Raw genomic sequence first — 23,703 nt, forward strand, 5'->3', positions numbered from 1 at the left:
ATTCCCTGCATCCAGTTCTTTTGCGACTGCATCATAGTATCCAATCAAATTGGTCAGGCAAGACTTTCCCTTAACCAAACCATGCTGTGTCCGAGCTGTAACTGAAGTCTTGTCTAGATGATCCTGCAGTGCTTCTATGTAAATGGGCCTTTTCACATTTGAAACAAAGACGAAGAATCCTCTACTTCCTCTACTGTTACGGACTTGCATACAGAAGATTCTTTACGGTTGGCCTTATTACAGTATAATCCCTGATTTTGAAAGCTTGGCAGATGACATGAAGACACGAACTTCACATAAATTAAAAATTTAAATACGTATGAATTTAAAATAAGCTTTCTGAATTGTATTTAATTTTAAAATTTATAAACAACATTTTTCAATATGTGTTGATTAACGTTTTTAACCATATGCAATAAAATTCTTGAGATGGTAGATCACGGCACATTTTGAAGAAAAAAAGTAGATCGCATCACAAATTAAGTTGCCCACCCCTGGTATATAGGAACTTTTCCATTAGAGATAAAGAGGTGATATTGCATACAGGCTTGTTGACTCCACTTTAGGAAAAATAGAGATCTGCTCGAAAGGGTATAGAGAAGAATGATAAGATTGGTTAATGGTACAAAGGGATATTTTTATCAAGACAGACTTGATAAAAATATCCCTTTGAGTTATGTGATCTGCAATGTTTGTAAACCTGTATTTGTGGGGATAACCTGTTTCAGGTGTTTAATGCCTTGAAAGATTTGAATAAACTAAATGCTGCAGGAATTTTTATGCTTAGTCTCATGAGATACACAAGGAGGTATAAATTTTAAACCAAGAGGGAATAAATGTAGACTAAATATCTGAAAATTTCTTTCGGCCAAAGAGTGACTGGATATTGGAATAAACTCCATTTACTTTTTTTAAATGGAGTTTATTCCAAGTAACCTGGCAACTTCATTATTCATCCAACTTGGAATCCTCCTTGTGGAGTATTTTTTTAATGGTATATATACATTCAAGGCTTCTGTGATTAATGTTTTAAAGGTATACCATAATTCAATTGCATTCGCTCTCTGTGAGATATCTACCCAGTTAATAAATGCCATGTAGCACCTTAAGCCATTATAATTTCCTTCCCTGAAACTATAACCCATTCCTTTGCCTTTAACTACTGCTACCTCTCTCTTTATTGTCCACCATAGAACTCCATGATCACTTCCTGCTACTGGTTCCTGTACTACCAGCCCTATTATGTTGTCTGGTTCATTGGTAATGATCAGATCTAGAATACTCTTTTTTCCCTAGTACTTTCCCTGACATGTTGATATAAATAACAATCGTCTAGTTGATTTAAAAATTTTGTCCCCCATGTCGAGTTTCCTTCCCATTTGCTAATTGATTCCAATCAATTAGAGGCAAATTAAAATCGCCCATAAACATTCAAGCTTACTTGCCCATTCCATTTGCATGTAGAGGCTCTCATCATAATCTTAATAATACTAATACTAATGTGATATATTGTATGCAAAGGCGCCTCCATAGCCAGGTGGAAAGGAGCAGCAGTGCGTAGCACAAGCTTCTTGATTAGATCGGGGGTTCGAGCCCATCACCACCAAATACGGAGCATGCGGAAAGGTCAGGGAATGACCACCACACCGGAGCAATATGGCCTTAGTTGCTAATGCTCCTAAAAATCAAAAAAAAAAAAAAAAAAAAAAATTGTATTCAAATACAATAAAATCAATTGGAGCCATTAACTGTAGCCAATTAATGGCTCCAGTCAATGTAGCCACATTTGGTGGTGTAAGTGGCCTAGTAGCAGGCGAAGTTCACTGATGTTTGTCACATCGTAAAACTGCAGCCTCCATAACAGGATGTGCCATCCCATATAATGCTCAAGGTCTATTTTCTAACAGTTCATATAGTACAACTAGATGTGATCTGTATCATTTATTATGTATGAATAACTGTTTTCATGGTGCAATCTGCATGTAATGTGAGACTGGGGAACTGTAATTGATTTATTTGGAAGAATCTGCCCCACCATCTCCAAAAATGACTGGTTCATCTGGATTGAAAGGCCTTTGGAGGTTTCTCTTGTGACACAGTTTAAATCCAGACTTTTCCAAACAAGTGACAAAGAGTAAACTACTTATACTGTTAACAAGAACAAGCAAGGATAGAGAAATAAATGATCAAAACTTTGAAAGTGAATCCTGTAAAATAAGAGAAGATAAAGTATGTGACAGTTATCATAACACAGATACAGACAAGGAAAATTGCTCAGATAATGAATCTGAACAACAACCAAAACAAAAGGCAATGGTCAGGCCACACCTTGAGTACTGCATACAGATCTGGAAGCTTCATTTTAGGAAGGATGTAGAGTTGCTAGAACAAGTACAGAGAAGGGCAACAAGACTGGTGAAGGGAACAAAGAGGTGATCTTATGAAGAAAGGCTTAAGTTCTGCAAATTGCAGCTTCTGGAGACTGGGCATCTGTGAGGCAATCTGATTGAGGTGTATAAGGCCTTGAATGGATTGAGCAGACTTAATGCTGATGAGATTCTTCCTCTTGCTCAGATTAAAACCTGAGGGGGGCATAGTTTCAAACTGAGGAAAGACAATTGTAGAATAGATGTGTGGGAGTTTGCCTTTAGCCAGCAGGTAGTTGATTGCTGGAACAAACTTCCATCTGTTGTTGTGGAAGTCAATAGCTTAAATAAATTCAAGGCAAAACTAGACAACCATTTGGAATGAATGGATCAGTGAAATGGGAAGGGGTTTTTTTTTTTTTTTTTTTTGGCTGATGCTGTATAAGCTTGCTTTCTTGCATCATGTGCCTCTGCTGATGCTAATGCTAAAAAAAAGCTCAAGAAAAAATATAAAATGTGTTCCTTTAGATTTCATTCATCAAAAAAAAAAAATAAATAAAGCAATTGGCTTATTTATTTCAATATACAATTAAATTGGGTGCCTTACAACACACTGTATCATATACTGTAACAGATTCTGGTGAAATGAAATTACGCTTTTTGATAAATTATATCTAGCAGGCATCTTTTGTCTATTGCCAGTTAATAGCTCAAATTTAATTTATTTTATATTCTCATAAAATAAAAACAAGTTTTGCCCACACCTGAATGGACTTTGCATTATGTGTTTTCCTATTTCTAGTGGGAAGCAATGAGCTATATAAATTGATCAAATGAATTAGAGGCATCTCAGTATTAAAAACAGCTACATCAATCAGTCTAAAAGTCTGAGTCAAAAAGGCTGTGGCTGTGAAAAAACGTGCATGAAGTGCACAGCTTACTTTTAATATTTTTGTTATCAAAATTTTTATTATGCTTATAAGTTTTAATTAATTAAAAGCTTGAAAGCATAATATAAAACATAATATAGAAAGCATAATATAAAACTCAAATTTCAAGTAACTCTAACATTATAGAATATAATGTTTATTTTTGAAACATACAAAACATACAAATTACCTCAAACAATATATTTATAGTAAAATATATTGTTTGAGGTAATATGTTATAGTATATAAGTTAATCAGAAAAAAAAATCAAAAAAACTACAGTATTTCTTACTTCTTCACTTGCAAATCATAACACACAATCCTTTTGTCCAATCCAGCACTAATAAGAAGAATACTATTAACTGGGGAAAAAGCTAATCCTGTTGCAGGAGCACTATGAGAAGATACAAACTGATGAGATAATTGTCTCGTATTTGTATCCCAGAGACAAACTCCACCATCATCTGAAGCTGAGGCAAGTAAATAGCGCTTAAAGAAACTATACCTCATATCTCTAATACCCTAAAAAAACAAACACACTGTATTTAAATAGCATTAAATCTAACAATTAATTATAAAGTTTCTTCAAGGAGCTATAGTAACATTTCCCTGCAATTATTTGTAGAATAGGGCTGAAGATTTCATGGTCTTTTTATTAGGTATGCAACTGTAATTTCTGCATGCATTATGTATCGCAGAGATACATATGCATGAAGATGGGAAAAGTACTTTATAATTGCTTGTTATATCACACACAAAAGACTTTGAAATGAATAACTATCAAAGAAAAAAATTCATAATTTACAAAATCATCATTATGCAGATACTATCAGACAGTCTCTTATGTCCTACTATCAGAGGACATAAGAGACTGTCTTAAGTGGCATTTACCAATTGCTACTTAGCTTAAAAAGGCAAATCATAACATAAGTTACTAGTATAAAGTTTCTAAAAATGGCAATCATTTTGTGCAACTGCAATATCATAATGAAAATGTCAATTCACCCTTTTATGTAATGATGATTAAGATTAACTTTTTTTTTTTATCATACAATATGTGAAGCATTCAACTTCTTAGCAGATAATACACAGACAAGCGTACTGCCCTTTCTTCAATAGTCAGAAGTAAACTGTTTCGTGTTTTGCTCAAGTATGGCCCATAGCAAAACAGAAAGCAGGCATCGCAGGGTTTCAAACAAACAACAAGAACAAGTGTGCCTCTTGTTTCCATAACAAGAGGTGCACTTGTTCTTATAACATCTGCAAAGAGGCTGGATATTTCATGAGAATATGATAAAAAAAAAAAAAAAGCATAAAACTAAAGGAATAAAAATAAGAATACACATAAAAAAAGAATAAACATTCAATGGAACCCACTTAATACAAAAACAATTAACATAAAACACATGTCAGGTCCATTCAGACACCTGTAATTTCCAATGTATATTCATTTGGTTTAATCAAAATGGACACAAAATACCACTTAACAAAAAATATTTTTTGTCCTAGTAAAAAGGAATATATGTCAACTAAGATTTTCCATTAACCCATCACTATGAAAAATCTCAAGCAAGCCTTGACACTTTCTCTCTATATATACGTCTCCTGCTGTCTCTGGTGAAAGCTATTAATGGTGCAACAGCCACCAATTATGTATACATGATCTCATGAAAGCATTATAATTACGGCACTATACATAAAACAAATAAAATCCATCTTCTCTTTGAATTTTCAAGTTAAAATGTTGCCTGCACAGAGATCTTGTTTTTCTATCAGTTCATTCTATGACAGAGTTATATTTTTGTTTTTTTGTTTTTATTCATATTACAACTCCATATTAAAATTGGCCAGTAAAATCCATAAAAAGAATGAATGCACTACAGCTGAAAAGGAAAATGCAACTCCTACAAGTAGATGATGTTGGTTTGTTCTGCCTCAAAAACAAACATTTGCAAGCAATAAAATATTCCAATTTCATCAATGATTATAAAAAATTGTGAAAAAATAACTTTTGTTTGAGAGTAGCAAGTATGAATTGGAATGCAAGTGTTTACATATGGCAAAACACAAAGATTTAGACACTGCATACTCGACTGGTTAAAACAAGTGAGGGCAAAGAATTCTCCATTTTTGGCCCTCTTTTGATTCAAAAGGTAGCTGTCTTAGCTGCAGAGCTGGGAATTGACCTCAGTTCTAATGAAGAATGGCTGAAAGGAAGAGGAATAATATTATTTAAAAAAATGTTTGTGGTGAATCATGGGAGGTTTCTAATGACATGAGATCAGATCAGACAATTTCTACTTTGCATTCACAACTGAAAAATATTAGTACTATATTGAGGTAAACTCCTCTTATTAATTTACTAATATTATTATCAACGTAGAACATATTGAGTATTACAGCTCTGATTCATACTATCAAACAACTGAAAAATGAAACAGCCAAAGATATTTTTAACGCTGGTAAAATGATTATTAAATTTTATGCTCTGCATTCCAGATAAAACTTTGGCATTTAAAGGGATTATCAGTGTTCTGGGGAGAAAAAGTCAAAAGAACATATTACAGTGATAATTCAGATGGTTCTGAATTATCACATCTGAAGTTTGTGACTGGAAAGTTTATAAAGCTTTTCTGTTTAAAGGAGTTAAGAAATTAACTACTCTAAAATGGAAGCTTTGAAGAAGTAATTTTTTAAAGTTCAATACCCTACCAAACAAGGAATGGAAGCAATAAAGAATCCATCCTACTCACTAGATTTCATACTATGCAATTTTTTCTTTTTCTTGATTATATTATTTACATATTTATGAATAAGAAAAATTTTATTTTAATTTCTGTTTTATTTCACTGAGGATTAGCAGTAAAGCTGAAATGGTAACTGCTATGCCATCTCAAACTGTTCTAATCATGTCATGCTGGTTTTTCTGATTCTAGTTAAATTTCCTCATTTGTTTAATTTGCTGCATACCATATTCAAAGTGTTCGCGCACATTGTTCCTCTTATTTCTAATATGCCAATGTCTTCTCTTTTCTGACTGAGGAACTAATTTATTTTTGATCCCATTGATTTGACCATTTTCTTTTTCTATTATTCTAATGCTTTTTTCACTTAGGGTTATTGCTGGTTATCGCTCATCAGTGAAGACAGGATATTAGAGCTGGAAAAGGAACTAGAAAATGTGAATTGGGATATCATCGGTTTGGCTGAAACAAGAAGAAGAAATGAATCACTTATTTTTTTTTTTATTTTTTTTTTGATTTGGTAGTTGTTGGCGCATCGGCTTCTGTGGCCATATTGCACCTCCCAAGGTTTTTGCAGTACTTTGATCCAAGCCCGAGGCGGGAATCGAACCCGCGACCTTTGGGTTACCCACTCGGCTAGCCCGATCGGCCGAATCACTTATAGGTTTATCAAGTGGAAATCTGCTGTACACCAATGGAAACAGTGAAAGGAGCGAAGGTGGAGTTGGGTTTCTGGTCCATAAAGATATAAAAAACAACATTTTGGAATTCAAAAGTACATCACCAAGGGTTTCAAGACTAATACACAAGATTTCTAAGAGGTACAAACTAAAGGTTATAATGATTTATGCACCAACACTGAGCCATGATGATCAAGAGGTGGAATAAATGTACACTGAGATTGAGAGTCTTCTAGATGAGCAGAAAACCAACTACACTATTATTATGGGGGACTTCAATGCTAAGGTTGGAAAAAGACAAAAAAGTGCAGAAAGAGGAACTATAGGAAATTTGGAATTGGTGAAAGAAATGAAAGAGATGAAAGACTTGTGGAATTTGCAGAATCTCAAGGATTGTCAGTAATGAAAACTTTTTTCAAGAAGAGGGTGAACAGAAAGTGGACATGGAAGAGTCCAAATGGATTAACAACTAATGAAATCGATTTCATCCTCACTAACAGAAGATATACCGCGAATGGTGTTACCGTCCTGAATAAGGTAAATGTTGGAAGTGATCACAGAATGGTAAGATGCACACTTGATATAGATATAGGAAAGGAAAAAACTGACTTGAGTAAATAATACAAAGGTCTTTGAGATAACAGAAGAGGAGAAAAAGCAGCATGTACTGGAACTCAAGAATAAGTTTGAGCTTCTGCAGACTGCTCAGGAGCAAAGATATCGATGAGGAATATTACAACCTTCTGAAAGTGATAAAGCCCATGAAACCTATAGGAAAAAAGAAATCCAAAGAAGAAAAAATTAGTCAAGAAACACTTGTTATGATGAACCGAAGGCGACAAATGAAGAGCAAGATAAACACTGACAAGTAGAAAATTGAGTATACTGAGTTATGCAAAGCCATTAGAAAGAGGCTCAGAGAGGACATAAGATTTAACACAAGAAAAATATAACAAGCATTAAGGGAAAAGAAAGGACTTAAATCAGCAGCCAAGAGCAGTAATACAGAAAGACAAATGATACTGAAACTGAAGGATAGCGATACAGAGAAGGCATAATTCAAATAGCAGAAGACTACTATAGAGAATTATACAAGGAGCAAGGGAATGATGCCAGCAGTGGGGAAGATGGATTGCAAATTAGCAACACATACGACATACCCGATATTCTTCCTGATGAGGTAGAACAGGCGTTGAAGAAAACGAAGAATTAGAAAGCCCGGGGGAATATGACGTTACTGTAGAGTTGATAAAATTGGGAGGAAGAGACATAACACCAAAACTGGCAAGGCTCTTCACAAAATGCATTAGAAAAGGTGTGACGCCTAAGCAGTGGAATAATACAATCATAGTTTTGCTGCATAAGAAAGGAGATAAATCAGAAATAGGAAATTACAGACCAATTAGCTTGTTATCCCAAATCTACAAGTTATTCACAAGGGTCATTACTAACAGATTAGAAAGAATACTTGATGAGAATCAACCGAAAGAACAAGCTGGCTTTAGGACAGGATTCTCAACTATGCATCACCTTCAAGTAATATCACAGCTAATGGAGAAAGCAAATGAATATAAAACACCATTATGCCTGGCATTTGTGGATTATGAAAAGGCATATGACTACATACAGCATAAGGCAATGTTTTGGACACTGGAAAGACAAGGCATAGATACCCCATATATTATGATTTCGAAGAAAATATATGAGAATGCTATCTCCTTTATTAGACTAGACAAAGACAGTAATAAATTTAAAATTGAGAAAGGAGTTTGACAAGGAAACACTATCTCCGAAGTTGTTTACTGGTGCCCTTGAGGAAGCTTTCAGAAGATTAGACTGGTTGCAGAAAGGAGTCAATGTGACACTCAAGTAAAGGACATTCTTATCAAAACTAAAGAACTAAATGGTCTTGGGCAGGACAAAGCTTGAAGACATGATGACAGATGGACTAAGAAAATAACAGAATGGTACCCTAGAGGAGCTAGAAGAAAACCTGGATGACAACGGCGGCGATGGATAGATGAAATTCATGAGTTTGTGGGTAGTAAATGGATGGCCATTGCACAAAACAGAAGGAACTGGAAAGTTGCTGGAGAGGCCTTCATCCTGCAGTGGATTGAAAATGGCTGATGATGATGATTTCTTTTCTGAAAGTGCATCTTTCAATCTCATACTGCATATTCTTATTTTCTTTTCTTATGTTGTTTTGTTTCCATACATACATGTTAATCTTTGGTAAATATTAATCATTTTAACTGATGAGGAACAGCCTGCGATTACTTGTTTTAATTTGTCTCTGTAACATATAAATTTATTATTTTGTTTAACAATATCAGTGGTCTAAGTATTGACTTATGAGATTTGTTTCAAAATAATATTCTATAATCAAATCAAAGTAGTGAATGAAGTTCCTAAAAGTTTATTTTTCATTCAAGTTCTTGGTGAATTTGGAATGCAGAAAGACAGTTCAAAATTTATATTATTATGTGAAATTCTGTGAAATCTTTATATAAACAATAAAAAATTTGTATATTTAAAAAAAAATTAATTCTGTTATCCATTTTCATTGGTTTACCTGTACTTTGGAACTTCTCAAAGGAGCAGAGCTCTGTCCAGTCATTACACTATGCAAAATAATATCTCCAGTACCTGAACCTGAAGATATATATGTATCCTTGCCACTGAATTGAAGACAATTAATTTGACTAGTATGACCCTAGAAAATTAAAAGTATTTTAATGAAGAAAAAAAAATATATATATATTACATTTATTTATTTATTTATGCTTTGCAGTTTAATAACATAATTATGTAAAGCTACAATGGTTTTGGGATCTAGATCACTATGGGTCATTAGTAATTTATGTAGCATTGAGTTCAAAAATGACATCCAAAAGTGATCAGAATGCTCAGCACCATATGGTGGTAATACACTGAGTGATCACTGAATTATGACCACCTACCTAATACTTCGTAGGTCCTCCTTTTGCCCTCAGTACAGCAGCTATCCGACGTGGCATTGATTCAACAAGATGTCGGAAGCGTTCTGGAGGAATGGCCAACCGAGCTGTGTGTAATGCGGTCAGCAATGCAGGTATGGAGATGATTGGTGTGTCCAGATGCCCGATATGCCTTTCCATAGTGTCCCACAAGTGCTCTAAGTCCAATAAATCCTTCCTTTAACCATCATGCTTGGAATTTTACAACCTATTGAACCACTGACACCTTATCTATGCTACGTAGGTTGACTAACTGCGCCTCTCATACCTCACGTGGTCAATGGATCGCATTCAGTTTTCATAGGGGTGGACATAATTCAGTGATCACTCAGCGTATATAAGAGTATATAAGCAATATGCAATCCGACTACCAAGAAGAATTACTCTCTGTGCTATTTTAGTTTGTACCAAACAAATCAAACTAATTATTTCTGCATTTTAAAATTTTGTGGCAAGAAGCTGAATAAATAAAGTTAACATTTTTTTACATTTGTGATGACTTTGTTGTAAAAATGAAGAAAAAACATTCACTGTTTAACTAATTCATTTTTATATTTTAGAATATTTTGGGATGAAAACTTGGCAACTAAATACAGATAAACCATGGGATCCACACAAATTTTGTCATACTTGTGCTGTACAGTTGAGGGAAATGGAATCAGGATAAATCAAGGTAGAAAAGACTCTGCCATTTGCTATTCCCATTGGTCTGATGTGAACTGAGACACCATGGAAATAATTGCTATTTTTGCTTATCTAAAGAGCAAGGCCAAAATGTTTTTACCGTCCTTAATAAAAAGGACAAACTTGCCATAAGACCCACTTTACTGATATGCCTATACCTTCGCCACCAAAAAAATCTCAGTACAATTCATCCCAATCCATCTCAAATTCTGAATGTAATATATATATGATAACAGTGATTTATAGAATTAAAATTTATTCTATAAATCAATGTTTGTAAAATTCAACAATCATATAAACCATGCTAAATGAGCTGGTGAAAGGTTTTTGGTCATCCAAAATCTATACAGATCCTTATCCCTGGATCAAGCCTAAAAACCTGCTCTGTCTAGGGATATCATTTTTCTCAGTAAAAACATTGAGCAGTTCAATTCCATAGTTTTCTCAAATTATAGCAATATTTTGCAAAATCAGTCATTAATCTGCAAATATTGCAGCAATATTTCCAGATTGATGACTGCCTTGGCAGATCCAGTATATGAACAAATTCCTTCAAAATTAGTCTGAAACCCTTCCACTTCATAAGGCGTCTGTTCAAACTGTGCATTTGGTTCACTGAATGAAGTATGAAGCCTCAGACTTATTCTTAATAAAGTTAAATATGAAAGGCATCATTGGCTACATTCTGGAGACTTAGGTTATGTGCATTTTGTTTGATCAGCAGTTAGGCTACAATACAATGACATGTTTCATATGAATAGGAGCAGAGCCCAAAACCAGAGTGGCTATGCAGAGAGAGCAGCCTTGTGCCTCATTCAAAAAGTACTGAATGCAAAAGTCTGGTGTACCCAATGAAAATCCTATTACACCCCTTCACATCAAATTAGGGTTAATTAAGCAATTTATAAAGGCTTTATAATACAAGGCTAGTAATTGCTAAGAGTGATTGTTTTCATATTTATGGACTACCAAAAATGCCTTGTTTTGAATTTTACATCAGATAAATGTGGATTTATTATAAGCAAATTTCAGATGAGAAAGCCAAAGGAATGATTAAAAAAAAAAAAAAGACTGACAGGCTCAAAAGTTGTAAGATTTTCTGGCCTTGGTCGTCTAGAGGCATATAAACAAGCACTTATTTTATTTATTTTTATAACTTATTTAATAATGTCAAAATTATCCCAATGCAGTATTAACAGAAGTATTTCATCCACTGACAATACAGAATAATTTGTTTATATTATAATAAAAATTTTTAAGCAAATCAGATAGATAGATTTTTCAGATGTGCTGAGTTATATAAATATTTATTCAGTAATTTTGGCATTAATAGAACTCAGATGAAATTAAAAGCTTATTACTTACTGCAAAACTCTTCTTAGCTTTCCGTGTTTTTAAATCCCATAAGAACACTTCACCTGTAGAAGCACCTATAGCTAGAAACCGAGGTGTTAAAGTGCTGAATTTTGCATAAGTGTTGGTCACCTTCAAAGAAAATTGTTATTAGAGTTAGTAGTAATCAGTATAAGTTCAGAAAAAAAATTTTCTGAACTGCAACAACAGCATAAACATAACATATTATTTAAAATTCTCTTAAAAACTCATTTCCAAAATGTTACGCATAAATAGAAAGTCAGTCTAGAAAAACTTTACTCGTCCATAGTCGGAGTGGACTTCCATTTAATTACTGTAAATGGTGACTGGGAGTATACAATTAATTTGAAGTTACATTTTAAGCTTGAAAAATAAAAATAAATAAACGAGCATAGTGAATAAACAGGTATTTATTAAGCAAAAACAAACAATTTATCAATTACAGATATACTATAAATACCTATTTACTGAGAACTTTCATAAAACAGAAAATAAAGCTAGAGGTTCGGATGTATGCCAATTGCAACATGCTTTATCCTTCTCTTGCATAGTTTTAGCACATTTCTTGAGAAGCAATAGTTTAGATTAGTGGTTCTGAAACTTTAGTAATTTGATTATAAATATACAATACACTGCCTTGAATTAATATAATTTAGAAATTTAATTAATTAATAACTATACATTATATGTTTCGGACACTGTGGTTCCTTCATCTGTGGGAATTGGTATAACTATACAATTATAAAATTACATCTTAAGATACCTATGGTCATAATGCTTATTAGGAAGAAATAATAATACATACGGTATATAAGAAATAATGCATACAGTACACTCCCACTTATCTGGAGACAGTTTAACCGGGTTGTGAATTAACTAGGGACAAAGAAAAAATTTGATTTAAATGTCTAAAAAATCAATTACTGTACCTACTTACAAAAATTTATTTTTAACTTTAAATGTTTTCAAAAAAAAACCAATATGATGGGAACATTTTTGTAAAATATTTGCCACCAAATGTGACAGCTTTAACACAACCAATGGACCAAGGGGTGATTCAAAATTTTAAAGAAATTTATTAATCAAAAATTAATCAAGGATTCGTTGTCATTTAGGGAAAATGTGACAGTTCTGGGTGCAATTTATGAAATCTCAATATCATGGACATTGATCAAAAGAATTACATTAGAAAAATCTTTTCAGAAAATATTACATGCAGGTGCTAAAGACGAAGTTCTTAGTGACAAGACTAATAATGACATATTATATGATTTATGACGGACTGAAGGTTTCGAAATTTTAGATGCAGACGCACTTGTTGAGTGGTTTAATTCAGATAAAAGTTTAATTTGCCATGAAATGTTACGTGATGATGGAATAGTAAGTAAGGTTATGAATGAAGAAGAGGCAAACAGAAAGGAAGCCTGAAGATGCTGAAGAAAATCTACTTCCAACAAATAAAATCTCACATAGTACTGCTTTGTGTCATGTGGAGGCTCTTCTTGACTATTCAGAGCAAGGTCTTGCTGACAAGATGATGATGCGTAATTTATGTTCTGCCATTCGTAGGAAGGTCAGTGATGCAATGAAGCAAACTTTTTTACTTTCCTTTTTCAATAAATAATAAAACATATGAATATATCATCATCATCATCAGCCATTTTCAATCCACGGCAGGATGAAGGCCTCTCCAGCAACTTTCCAGTTCCTTCTGTTTTGTGCAATGGCCATCCATTTATTACCCACAAACTCATGAATTTCATCTGTCCATCTCTGTCACTGCCTTCCAGGTTTTCTCTTAGCTCCTCTTGGGTACCATTCTGTTATTTTCTTAGTCCATCTGTCATCATGTCTTCAAGCTGTGTGTCCTGCCCAAGACCATTTTAGTTCTTTAGTTTTGATAAGAATGTCCTTTACTTGAGTTTGCTGCCTAATCCATGTGTTTCTCTTCTTATCTAACTGTCTGATTCCCAATATAATTCTTTCCATTCTTCGCTGTGTAGTTCTCAGTTTCTCTTCCATTCTTTTGGTGAGTGCCCAAGTTTCACTTCCATAAGTCATGGTGGGGAGTATACATTGGTTCATTATTTTACGTTTGAGACAAACTGGGATATTGCTCTTCAGTATGTGACTATATTTCCTGAATGCTATCCATCCAAAATTTATTCTTCTCTTGACTTCCAGCCATTTATCATTATTACAGCTAATAACTTGTCCTAGATAAGTATATGACTCCACCTTTTCAATTACTGCTCCTTCAATCATTATATCCCTTTTTTGTGTCATACTTGTTCATCATTACTTTTGTTTTAGCCATATTCATCTTTAGTCCAAAATCCTTACTAACTCTGCATAACTGATTAAGATTTTCCTCTAATTATTTGGGATCGTGGCTTATGACCACAATGTCATCTGCATATCGTAAATGGTTTAGGTACTCTCCATTCACATTGACTCCTTTCTGCGACCAGTCTAAACTTCTGAAAGCTTCCTCAAGGGCACCAGTAAACAACTTCGGAGATAGTGTCTCCTTGTCAAACTCCTTTCTCAATTTTAAATTTATTACTGTCTTTGTCTAGTCTAATAAAGGAGGTAGCATTCTCATATATTTTCTTCAAAATCATAATATATGGGGTAGCTATACCAGTGCCCGAAACATTGCCTTATGCTGTATGGAGTCAAATGCCTTTTCATAATCCACAAATGCCAGGCATAATGGTGTTTTATATTCATTTGCCTTCTCCATTAGCTGTGACATTATGTGAAGGTGATCCACAGTTGAGAATCCTGTCCTAAAGCCAGCTTGCTCTTTCGGTTGATTCTCATCAAGTATTCTTTCTAATCTGTTAGTAATGACCCTTGTGAACAACTTGTAGATGTGGGATAACAAGCTAATTGGTCTATAATTTACAATTTCTGATTTATTTCCTTTCTTATGTAGCAAAACTATGATTGCATTATTCCATTCCATTGGTGCCACACCTTTTCTAATGTATTTTGTGAAGAGTCTTGCCAGTTTTTGTGTCATGTCTCTTCCTCCCAATTTTAACAACTCTAAAGTAACTTCATTTTTCCCCGGAGCTTTCTGATTCTTCATTTTCTTCAACGCGTGTTCTACCTCATCAGGAAGGATATCAGGTATGTTGTATGTGTTACTAATTTGCGATCCATCTTCCCCACTGCTGGCATCATTCCCTCACTCCTTGTATAACTCTTTATAGTAGTCTTCTGGTATTTTAATTATGCCTTCTCTGCTATTCATAAGTACACCATCGCTATTCTCCAGTTTCAGTATCATTTGTCTTTCTGTATTACTGCTCATGACTGCTGATTTAAATCCTTTGTTTTCCCTTAATGTTTGTTCTACTTTTCTTGTGTTAAATTTTATTATGTCCTCTCTGAGTCTCTTTCTAATGGCTTTGCATAACTCAGTATACTCAATTTTCTCCCTGTCGGTGTTTTTCTTAAAAAATCAGTCAAGAAACAAGTGTTTCTTGACTGATTTTTTCTTCTTTGGATTTCTTTTTACCTATAGGTTTCTTGGGCTTTATCACTTTCAGAAAGTTGTAATATTACCTATAGGTTTCTTGGGCTTTATCGCTTTCAGAAAGTTGTAATATTACCTATAGGTTTCTTGGGCTTTATCACTTTCAGAAAGTTGTAATATTCCTCGTCGATATCTTGGTCGTGAACAGTCTGCAGAAGCTCAAACTTGTTCTTAAGTTCCAGTACATACTGCTTTTTCTCCTCTTCTGTTATCTCAAAGACCTTTGTATTATTTACTCAAGTCAGTTTTTTCCTTTCTTTTCTTACATCTATATCAAGTTTGCATCTTACCATTCTGTGATCACTTCCAACATTTACCTTGTTCGGGACAGTAACATCATTCACGATATATCTTCTGTTGGTGAGAATGAAGTCGATTTCATTAGTTGTTAATCCATTTGGACTCTTCCATGTCCACTTTCTGTTCACCCTTTTCTTGAAAAAAGTGTTCATTACTGACACTGACATTCCTCTAGATCAGGGGTGGGCAACAGCCGGCCCGCCAGCCACATCCGGTCCCCTCCGTAAATGCATAAATATAGAAAATCCATACCTGACTACACTCGCCGTAAACCGTAAACGTTCGGCTTAATTTGGTTCAATTGTGAATCGCGACCAGTACAGCAGTAAGCAGCGTGCAGTTAATCAGGTGATTCTATGCAGCATCAAAGAGTATTATTTCCTAATTATTATTGTAGCATTGATCGAACTAAGTTCCTTTGGGTTTGACTTCTTATTGAAAAAAATAATATTGGTGCAAGATATTTTATAAGTCAGTTTATGCCTTTTCTAATTATTACAATTTTTAATTTAATATAATTTATTGCCCATAAAATGAGCCAATTAAAAAAAAGAAAAATTGATGCCGAATGCCGCACTTTCAATGATAATTGGACATTCAAATATTTAACTGCAAATATAGACGATAAAGCTGTTTGTTTCGTTTGTAATGAAACTATTTCCGTTTTTAAAGAATATAATCTAAAGAGGCATTTTTCAACAAAACATTTCTTAAAATATAAGCTATTTTCACCGGAACAAATGAAAATTGAAGCGAAAATTTAAAATGTGGTTTGCATAAGCAACAAAATACTTTGAAAATTTTGTCAAATACAGATAGAGCTCTGAGAAAAGCTAGTTACATTGTTGCACATAAGGTTGCAAAACAATGTAAATCATTTTCTGACAGGGAATTTAGGAAGGAATGTTTGATAGATATTGCTGAATTATCATGCCCTGATAAAAAACTGACGTTCGAAAAAATTTCTCTGCCACGAAGAACTCTTGTGAGACTAATTGATAATATTTCAAGTAATTTATGCGATCAGTTATAATTAAAATTGGAAGATTGTACTTACCATGCACTGGCTTTAGATGAGTCATGTGACATTACCAATACGAGTCAACTTTTAATCTTTATTCGAGGTATAAATCATAGATTTGAAATTACGGAGGAATTACTTTCTGCATATCCCATGAAAGACACAACAACTGGGGAAGATTTTTTTATAGCTTTTCAAGAAGCTTTGCAAAAACATAATATAAAGTGGGACAAAATTGTCAACATCACAACCGATGGGTGTCCTAGTTTGACAGGATAAAACATTGGATTATTAAAAAGAATAAGCGACGAAATAAAGTGTATTCCAGGAAAAGAAATAATTTTCTTACATTGTATAAAATTCATCAAGAAACCCTTTGCAAAAGAGTTTTAATTTAAAACTGAAGCACGGTTGTAACGAAAGTAGTTAATTTTATTCGTGGAAGAGCTTTAAACCACCGGCAATTCATAACATTTTTTAAAGAAATTGAATGTGATTTTACTGATATTCCTTACCATATGGACATAAGATGGCTTAGTCTTGCAAAAGTGTTAAAACGATTTCATGATTTGTTGGATGAAATTGTAAACTTCTTAAATGCTAAGGACAAGCTGAATGAATTTTGTGAATTAAAAGATGAACAATGGCTGAACGACTTTTTCTTCTCTGTTGATGTGTTTTCGCATCAAAATGAATTAAATTTATTATTACAAGTGAAAGGACTATTTATTTTTGATATGTATACATATGTCACATCGTTTACGAGAAAACTCAAGTTATTTTCCCAACAATTCCAAAATAAACAGTTAACTCACTTTCCAATCTTACAAAAAAGAGAAAAAAAACTTGAAATGTGCTGATTTTAAGAAATGTGAGGCTATAATAAATGACTTATTTAATGAATTTACAAGAAGATTTGATGATTTTCAGAAAATTTCTAAAGATCTATCTTTAGTAAGCCTACCATTTCATTTTAATGTCAATGATGCACCATCTTGTATCCAGTTGGAACTGATAAATTTACAATCAAATTTAATATTAAAGAATCAATTTGCTGAAAAAACAATAAGACTTTTATGTCTCGTTAAATCTAAAAATGTTTAAAAATATTCTGGATAATGCACAGAAATATTTGGCATTCTTTGGATCGACATATCCATGCGAAACTACATTTTCTTTAATGAAAAATACAAAAAGCAAAATTAGATAAAGAATAACGGAAAATTTAGGAGCAGTTCTACGAATAGCCACTAGTGAATTGAATCCCAATTTTGATAAAATCATAAATCAGGAACATTCTAAATGTAATCCCTCACATTAAAGTTTTTGTTTTCTGCATTTACTTTGTTATCATAACAATAAAAATGTTTATTCCAAATTGTAGTTCTTATCTGTACCTAGCTATAATCAACTCATATTTAAATATTGTATTTACTTTTTTTTAAAAAACATTAATAATTGGTAATTCAAGTAATATAACATTTTTTAGGTTCTGATTTTTTTTTTTTGTTAAATCGTTCAATCTATTCCGGCCCGCGTTATGATACGAAAATTTCATTCGGCCCGCTGACGAAAAAGTTGCCCATCCCTGCTCTAGATTCTGCAAATTCCACAAGTCTTTCACCTCTTTCATTTCTTTCACCAATTCCGAAATTTCCTATAGTTCCCCTTTCTGCGCTGTTTTGTCTTTTTCCAACCTTAGCATTGAAGTATCTCATAATAATAGCGTAGTGGGTTTCCTGCTCATCTAGAAGACACTCAATTTCGGTGTACATTTCTTCAACCTCTTTATCATCATGACTCGATGTTAGTGCATAAATCATTATAACCTTTAGCTTATACCTCTTAGAAATCCTGAGTAGTAATCTTGACACCCTTGGTGATCTACTTTTGAATTCCAAAATGTTGTTTTTTATATCTTTATGGACCAGAAAGCCAACTCCACCTTCACTCCTTTCACTGTTTCCATTGGTATACAGCAGATTTCCACTTGATAAACTTATAAGTGATTCATTTCTTCTTCTTGTTTCGGCCAAACCAATGTGATTCCAATTTACATTTTCTAATTCCTTTTCCAGCTCTAGTATCCTGTCTTCACCGATGAGTGATCTTACGTTGTAACAGGCCAAGTACAGTTTCCGTGCATGGCAGCCTGATCGTACCCAGAGATTCTTAGCACCTCTGCTTCCACTCTGATCCTCTCGCTGCCATAAGAGGGGGAGTGAAAGCCGCTGGCAACTGAGGACCATTTGTTTTGTTGTGTTGTGCTGTCATGTGCTGGAGGGTTTGGTCTTTTCCTCATGCTGACCAGGCGTCTTGAAGAGAACCACTCTACATGTTCGTTGCCACCTAAGTGACGTAACAGGGCTTACCATCGAGAAGGTGTGCATGAGTGGATTTTAGGGAGGCAGGCCAACCGAGCTTCTCCTAAATCTTCTGAAATAGAAAGATATTGGATCTATCAGTGTTTTAGACTGAGTGTCTGATAACACACAGAATGCCTGTTCCCCTCTATGAATATATGTATATATACAATTTTTTTTATATATTAAATGCATATTGTTCATAATCCTGATTTTTTGCTTATTTTGAGGATTATCTGGGAAATTGATTATCCAGAGAAATTAATTTCCCGACCTCCCTGGTTAATCTGGAGTTTATTGTACATTATTTCTTATATATTTCTAAATTATGTTAATTCAATGCAATGGTATATTTTAATCAAATTAGTTATTCCTGAATACATAACCATGTCCATCAATCATCTTACTGTGGACCCCCGCTTTATGATATTAATCAATTCCAGAGTCACCATCTTATCGTAATGTGAACCCAATAACACATTGCTTTTTGGTAATTCGTTCCAAGATGCCAGAAGTTGAAATTTTTGCTATATAACTAAACTATTTATCCTCTAAAAGGTGATTTTTATAATGGAAATTGTACATATTGATTAAAACTAATATATTAATTAAAGTACAACACAAAAAGTCACTTCAACTAAAGGATGCAAAATGCATCCTTTAGTTGAAGTCCTTCCTCTTAGCCAATAGCAGCAACAATGCTGCTATTGGCTAATAGGAAGGACCGCATGGCCAGGTGGGAGACAATCGTAAGCCTATCATAACGTGAAATAATTAGATACCGATTAACATGATCACTGGTTAGTAGAATCAGCTGCTTTACAGAATCAAATTTCAAGAAACTAATTCGAATCATCAAAATGCACTACACTTTTATCGTTATCATATGTTCAGTCATAAGAATCAATTTTGAACGCCTTTGTGATATTTTTCTAAAGCATATTTCTGGTGTCACTACCATAAAACAATAAAAACAATTTGCAGTTTCGGGTTTATTGGGCTTTTCTGTTAGTGCAACTATTATAAATGTGTAGTAAACTCGATATCTTATTGCACTTGCAATAATACCGATAGCCGTAATTCTGTGGGTTTTTACATTATTAGGGTGAAATGTGTTTCCCCTTCCTCTTCAATCATATAAAAAACAAATAAATTTTCAGAATCTTCTCTTCATTCCTATTTTTTAAGCTTCGTAAACTTGTTACTCTGTATCTCACTTGCATGTATCATGTTAGTTGCGATTTGTGCATGCCGTGTTCTTTGTTATTGATTGCTTATCTTTATTGTTTTAAATTTTACAACCAAAAAAAAAAAAAGTCAGTGAACAGAAATATCAATTAGTTGGTATGTACATATTACAGTGTTATTTAAATTATAATACATCTAAATTACCACTCTTATACCATGTGGAGTTTCGATATATTTTATTTAGATGTTACCTAAACTAATATACAATGAGTAACATTTCAGGTATCTTGCCAATACCCATCATCACACCTTGCTGCTGACCGATACCTCCTGCCGGATGCTCAGTCCTAAATGGGCATCTGGCAGGAGGTTTAAACAGGTTAGGGGGGCTTCGAGCCCATCATAGGAAACCAGTGGAGTAGCAGGTGCCTCCATGCAGTGGTTCTCCCAAAATTTTCACAAGTACATGATTGTAAGTGAGTGGGTGAAACACATATGCGCACAGCATTTTGCTACGTGTGTTCCACCCATGGCATTACTACTACAGGCACTCCCTAGCTTACGTAATATTCGACTTTACGTAAGTTTTTGCCGGCTGGTGCAAACTTAAAAAAATCATGGAAACGTATTTTGCATCCCATAGAAATAAATAGAGGTATTGTGAAAATATTGTAATGTGAACCCAATAATACACTGTGTTTTTTTTTGATAATTGGTACCAAGACCTCGGAAGTTGAAATTTTCGCTATATAACTAAGCTATTTATCTCTCTAAAAGGTCATTTTTATAATGGAAATTGCACTATAATGGAAGATGGAACAGCTATGAATAATATGGATGGAAAATCAGATTCAGAAGACAGTCCAATGGCCATTCAAGCAAAAGCAAGAAGTATTTATGAAGATATTAAGGATAAGTACAGCGAACACCAAGCCAAGTTCGTGGCAAGCAACAGGTGGTTTAATAGGTTCAGGCATCGCGCTGGTTTCCAAAACATTAAACTATACGGTGAAGTCGCCAGTGCCGATTCTGCAGCTGCAGAGAAATTCTGTGATGTGTTGGAAAAAACCCCTTCTAAATCTCCACAGCCCTCAACTTCTGCAGCGGCGTGCTTATCAGCTGGAGAGTTAATTCTGGCAACGATGCTCGAAAAGTAAAACTTGCTGACGTTGTGCCTGTCTCCTCCCTCTTTTTGTAATTTTATAATTTTGAAATTTTAGTAATTTCATACACTTTTGTAATTTTTCCTGCACATGAGATAAAAAAAATTGAATAACTAATTCTATTTACATGTTCGTCGAACATTTGTTTTTTGCTTCAATTAAATTCAGTGCACATAGTTTCGAGTACTGCATAAGCATTTAGGGAAATTCCGACTTACATAGCATTCTGCGGAATGCAACCCTTACGTAAGTTGGGGAGTGGCTGTACTTCATACTACAGTATCACTATTTCTTGTGTGTGTTCCACTGACTTCTTTTGTAGTTCTCAAAATGTTGTGTGTGTTTTACCCACCCAATGGTGGGAGAAAACACACACAACATTTTGAGTTTTCACACACACACACAGCATTTTTAGAATTATGAAAGAAATGGGAATTTCTACAGCAGGTGTTTTGCATCCTTACCACACACGTAGGGAAGAGGAAAATTCATGTTGTAAAGTAAATTCTATATCTACTGAATGATTAACAACATGCCATGCTTTTTGCTGCTGTACAACATAATTTCTTGATTGCATTTTGGTAGTGGAAAATACATGGATGTACTCATTTGACCTGGAAATGAAATAGTGAAGTGCTAAGTAGTAGTCTCTCATCATGAAAGACTGCACAACACATCAAGGCACTCTAAAAGTGATGCATATCAAAATTGGTGGTGCTTAGATTGAGTATATGATAGATGCAAGTTGTTAGCAAATATTATTTCAATTGATTACTTGTATCTGTATAATATATTGATGACACATACAGGAAATTTCTGAAATGACCTATGCATTTATAATAATAAAGAATGAATAACATATTTGAATTGGAGGGCTCTCCTAATAAAATGTTTAATCTTTTCAGATATAATCTTGAATTTTGGATATTTCACAAATTATTAACTATAACTCTATGGTTAAACTATCAATTATTTGTGTAACTTGATTCATAAGCTTGATTATTCTTAATGACCATGGCTAAATTACACTGCAGTTCGGCGCCTTCATAGTCAAGTGGGCAGGAGCAGCGGTGCGTAGCACACGCTTCTTGATTAGACCACCAAATACGGAGGATGCGGAAAGGTCAGGGAATGACCACCACATATCCCCGGAGCAATATGGCCTTAGTTGCTAATGCTCCTAAAAACCAAATAACAAACAAACACTGCAGTTCAATGTTCATAAAAATGTTATACTTTCCTATGTTGCAATTCTAACATACACACATACGCAATTTCAAGTTTGATAAACAAAACAAGACAAATACTAATATACTAAAACCTACTTACTCCTGTTACAATTTCAATATTATGAAGAGTGGAATTTTTCATCAAAGTCAAGAAAACCTTTTCTCCATTATATGGCACAGACACAATTTGATTACTTAGCCTGGTTAAGAAATCATAATGCTGTAGAAATCATAGTATATCATGGTATGCATCATTAGGAACACTTCATAACTTTGTTAAAATTGTAGATTCATCCATTTCTGTTATGATAATTACAAATCAAGTAAATGTTTTAACTATTTTACCCAACATAAATCTTATTCATGAATATATATTAATTCCCAAATGCTTGTACTGATATTGTTATGATAATTACAAATCAAGTAAATGTTTTAACTATTTTACCCAACATAAATCTTATTCATGAATATATATTAATTCCCAAATGCTTGTACTGATATTGTAATTTCTGTAATATTGTAATATTTGTTTGTTTATACCAGCGTTTCCCAACCGGGGTCCATAGAAGCTTTGAGGGGGTCCACAAGAATAAAATTGTATTTCGGGGGTCCATAATATGAGCTAAGGGGTTCATGATAAAATATTATAAATAAAATAATTTGTTAAATAAAAAAAATAATAATAAAATAAACTAATGTCATAGAAAAGTCCAGAAATTCACAGTTAGAAGATACTCGTATTTTCTGGAACCTTCTTTAGTTGACGCAAAAAAAAATTTCTTTCCATAGAAAATTCTCGAAGAAGAAAACATTATTTAAGCACCGAGTAATCTAGAAAGAGTCAGTCAGTTAGAGGCAGTCATTTCATTCTATAGTGAGTAATCGGCATCATTGTGGTGAAATCTATTGTTTGTGTTATTGAACGTTATTGTTCTAGTGAACTATATTTCCATTAGTACCTACAAGCATTTCCAACATTAAATATTTGAGGTTAATAATATTATTATTGTTTTTGGATTACCCATGGCTCATGCAAAGAAGAAAACAAGACAATATTTGACTGAATATCTGTCGTATGGTTTTATTGAATCACTAGAGAATATCACAAAACCAATG

The 23,703-nt window shown here is 33.7% G+C and overlaps 1 protein-coding gene across 1 annotated transcript in view; it reads right to left on the reverse strand.

The window, feature by feature from the left end:
* The window catches only part of LOC150088791 (protein NEDD1-like), an 80,476-nt gene that overhangs the window by 55,995 nt on the left and 778 nt on the right, over positions 1-23,703 (reverse strand). The window contains exons 2-5 of the mRNA XM_090370324.1: positions 22,688-22,787; positions 11,768-11,887; positions 9,295-9,435; positions 3,588-3,817 (exon numbers count right to left, since the gene is read on the reverse strand). Of these exons, the coding sequence (XP_090226450.1) occupies positions 3,588-3,817; positions 9,295-9,435; positions 11,768-11,887; positions 22,688-22,787 (591 nt within the window). The remainder of the gene's footprint in view (positions 1-3,587; positions 3,818-9,294; positions 9,436-11,767; positions 11,888-22,687; positions 22,788-23,703) is intronic.

The sequence above is a fragment of the Mastigoproctus giganteus genome, chromosome 3, assembly GCF_048544385.1.
Source record: "Mastigoproctus giganteus isolate SK-2022 chromosome 3, ASM4854438v1, whole genome shotgun sequence".
NCBI lineage: Eukaryota > Metazoa > Arthropoda > Arachnida > Uropygi > Thelyphonidae > Mastigoproctus > Mastigoproctus giganteus.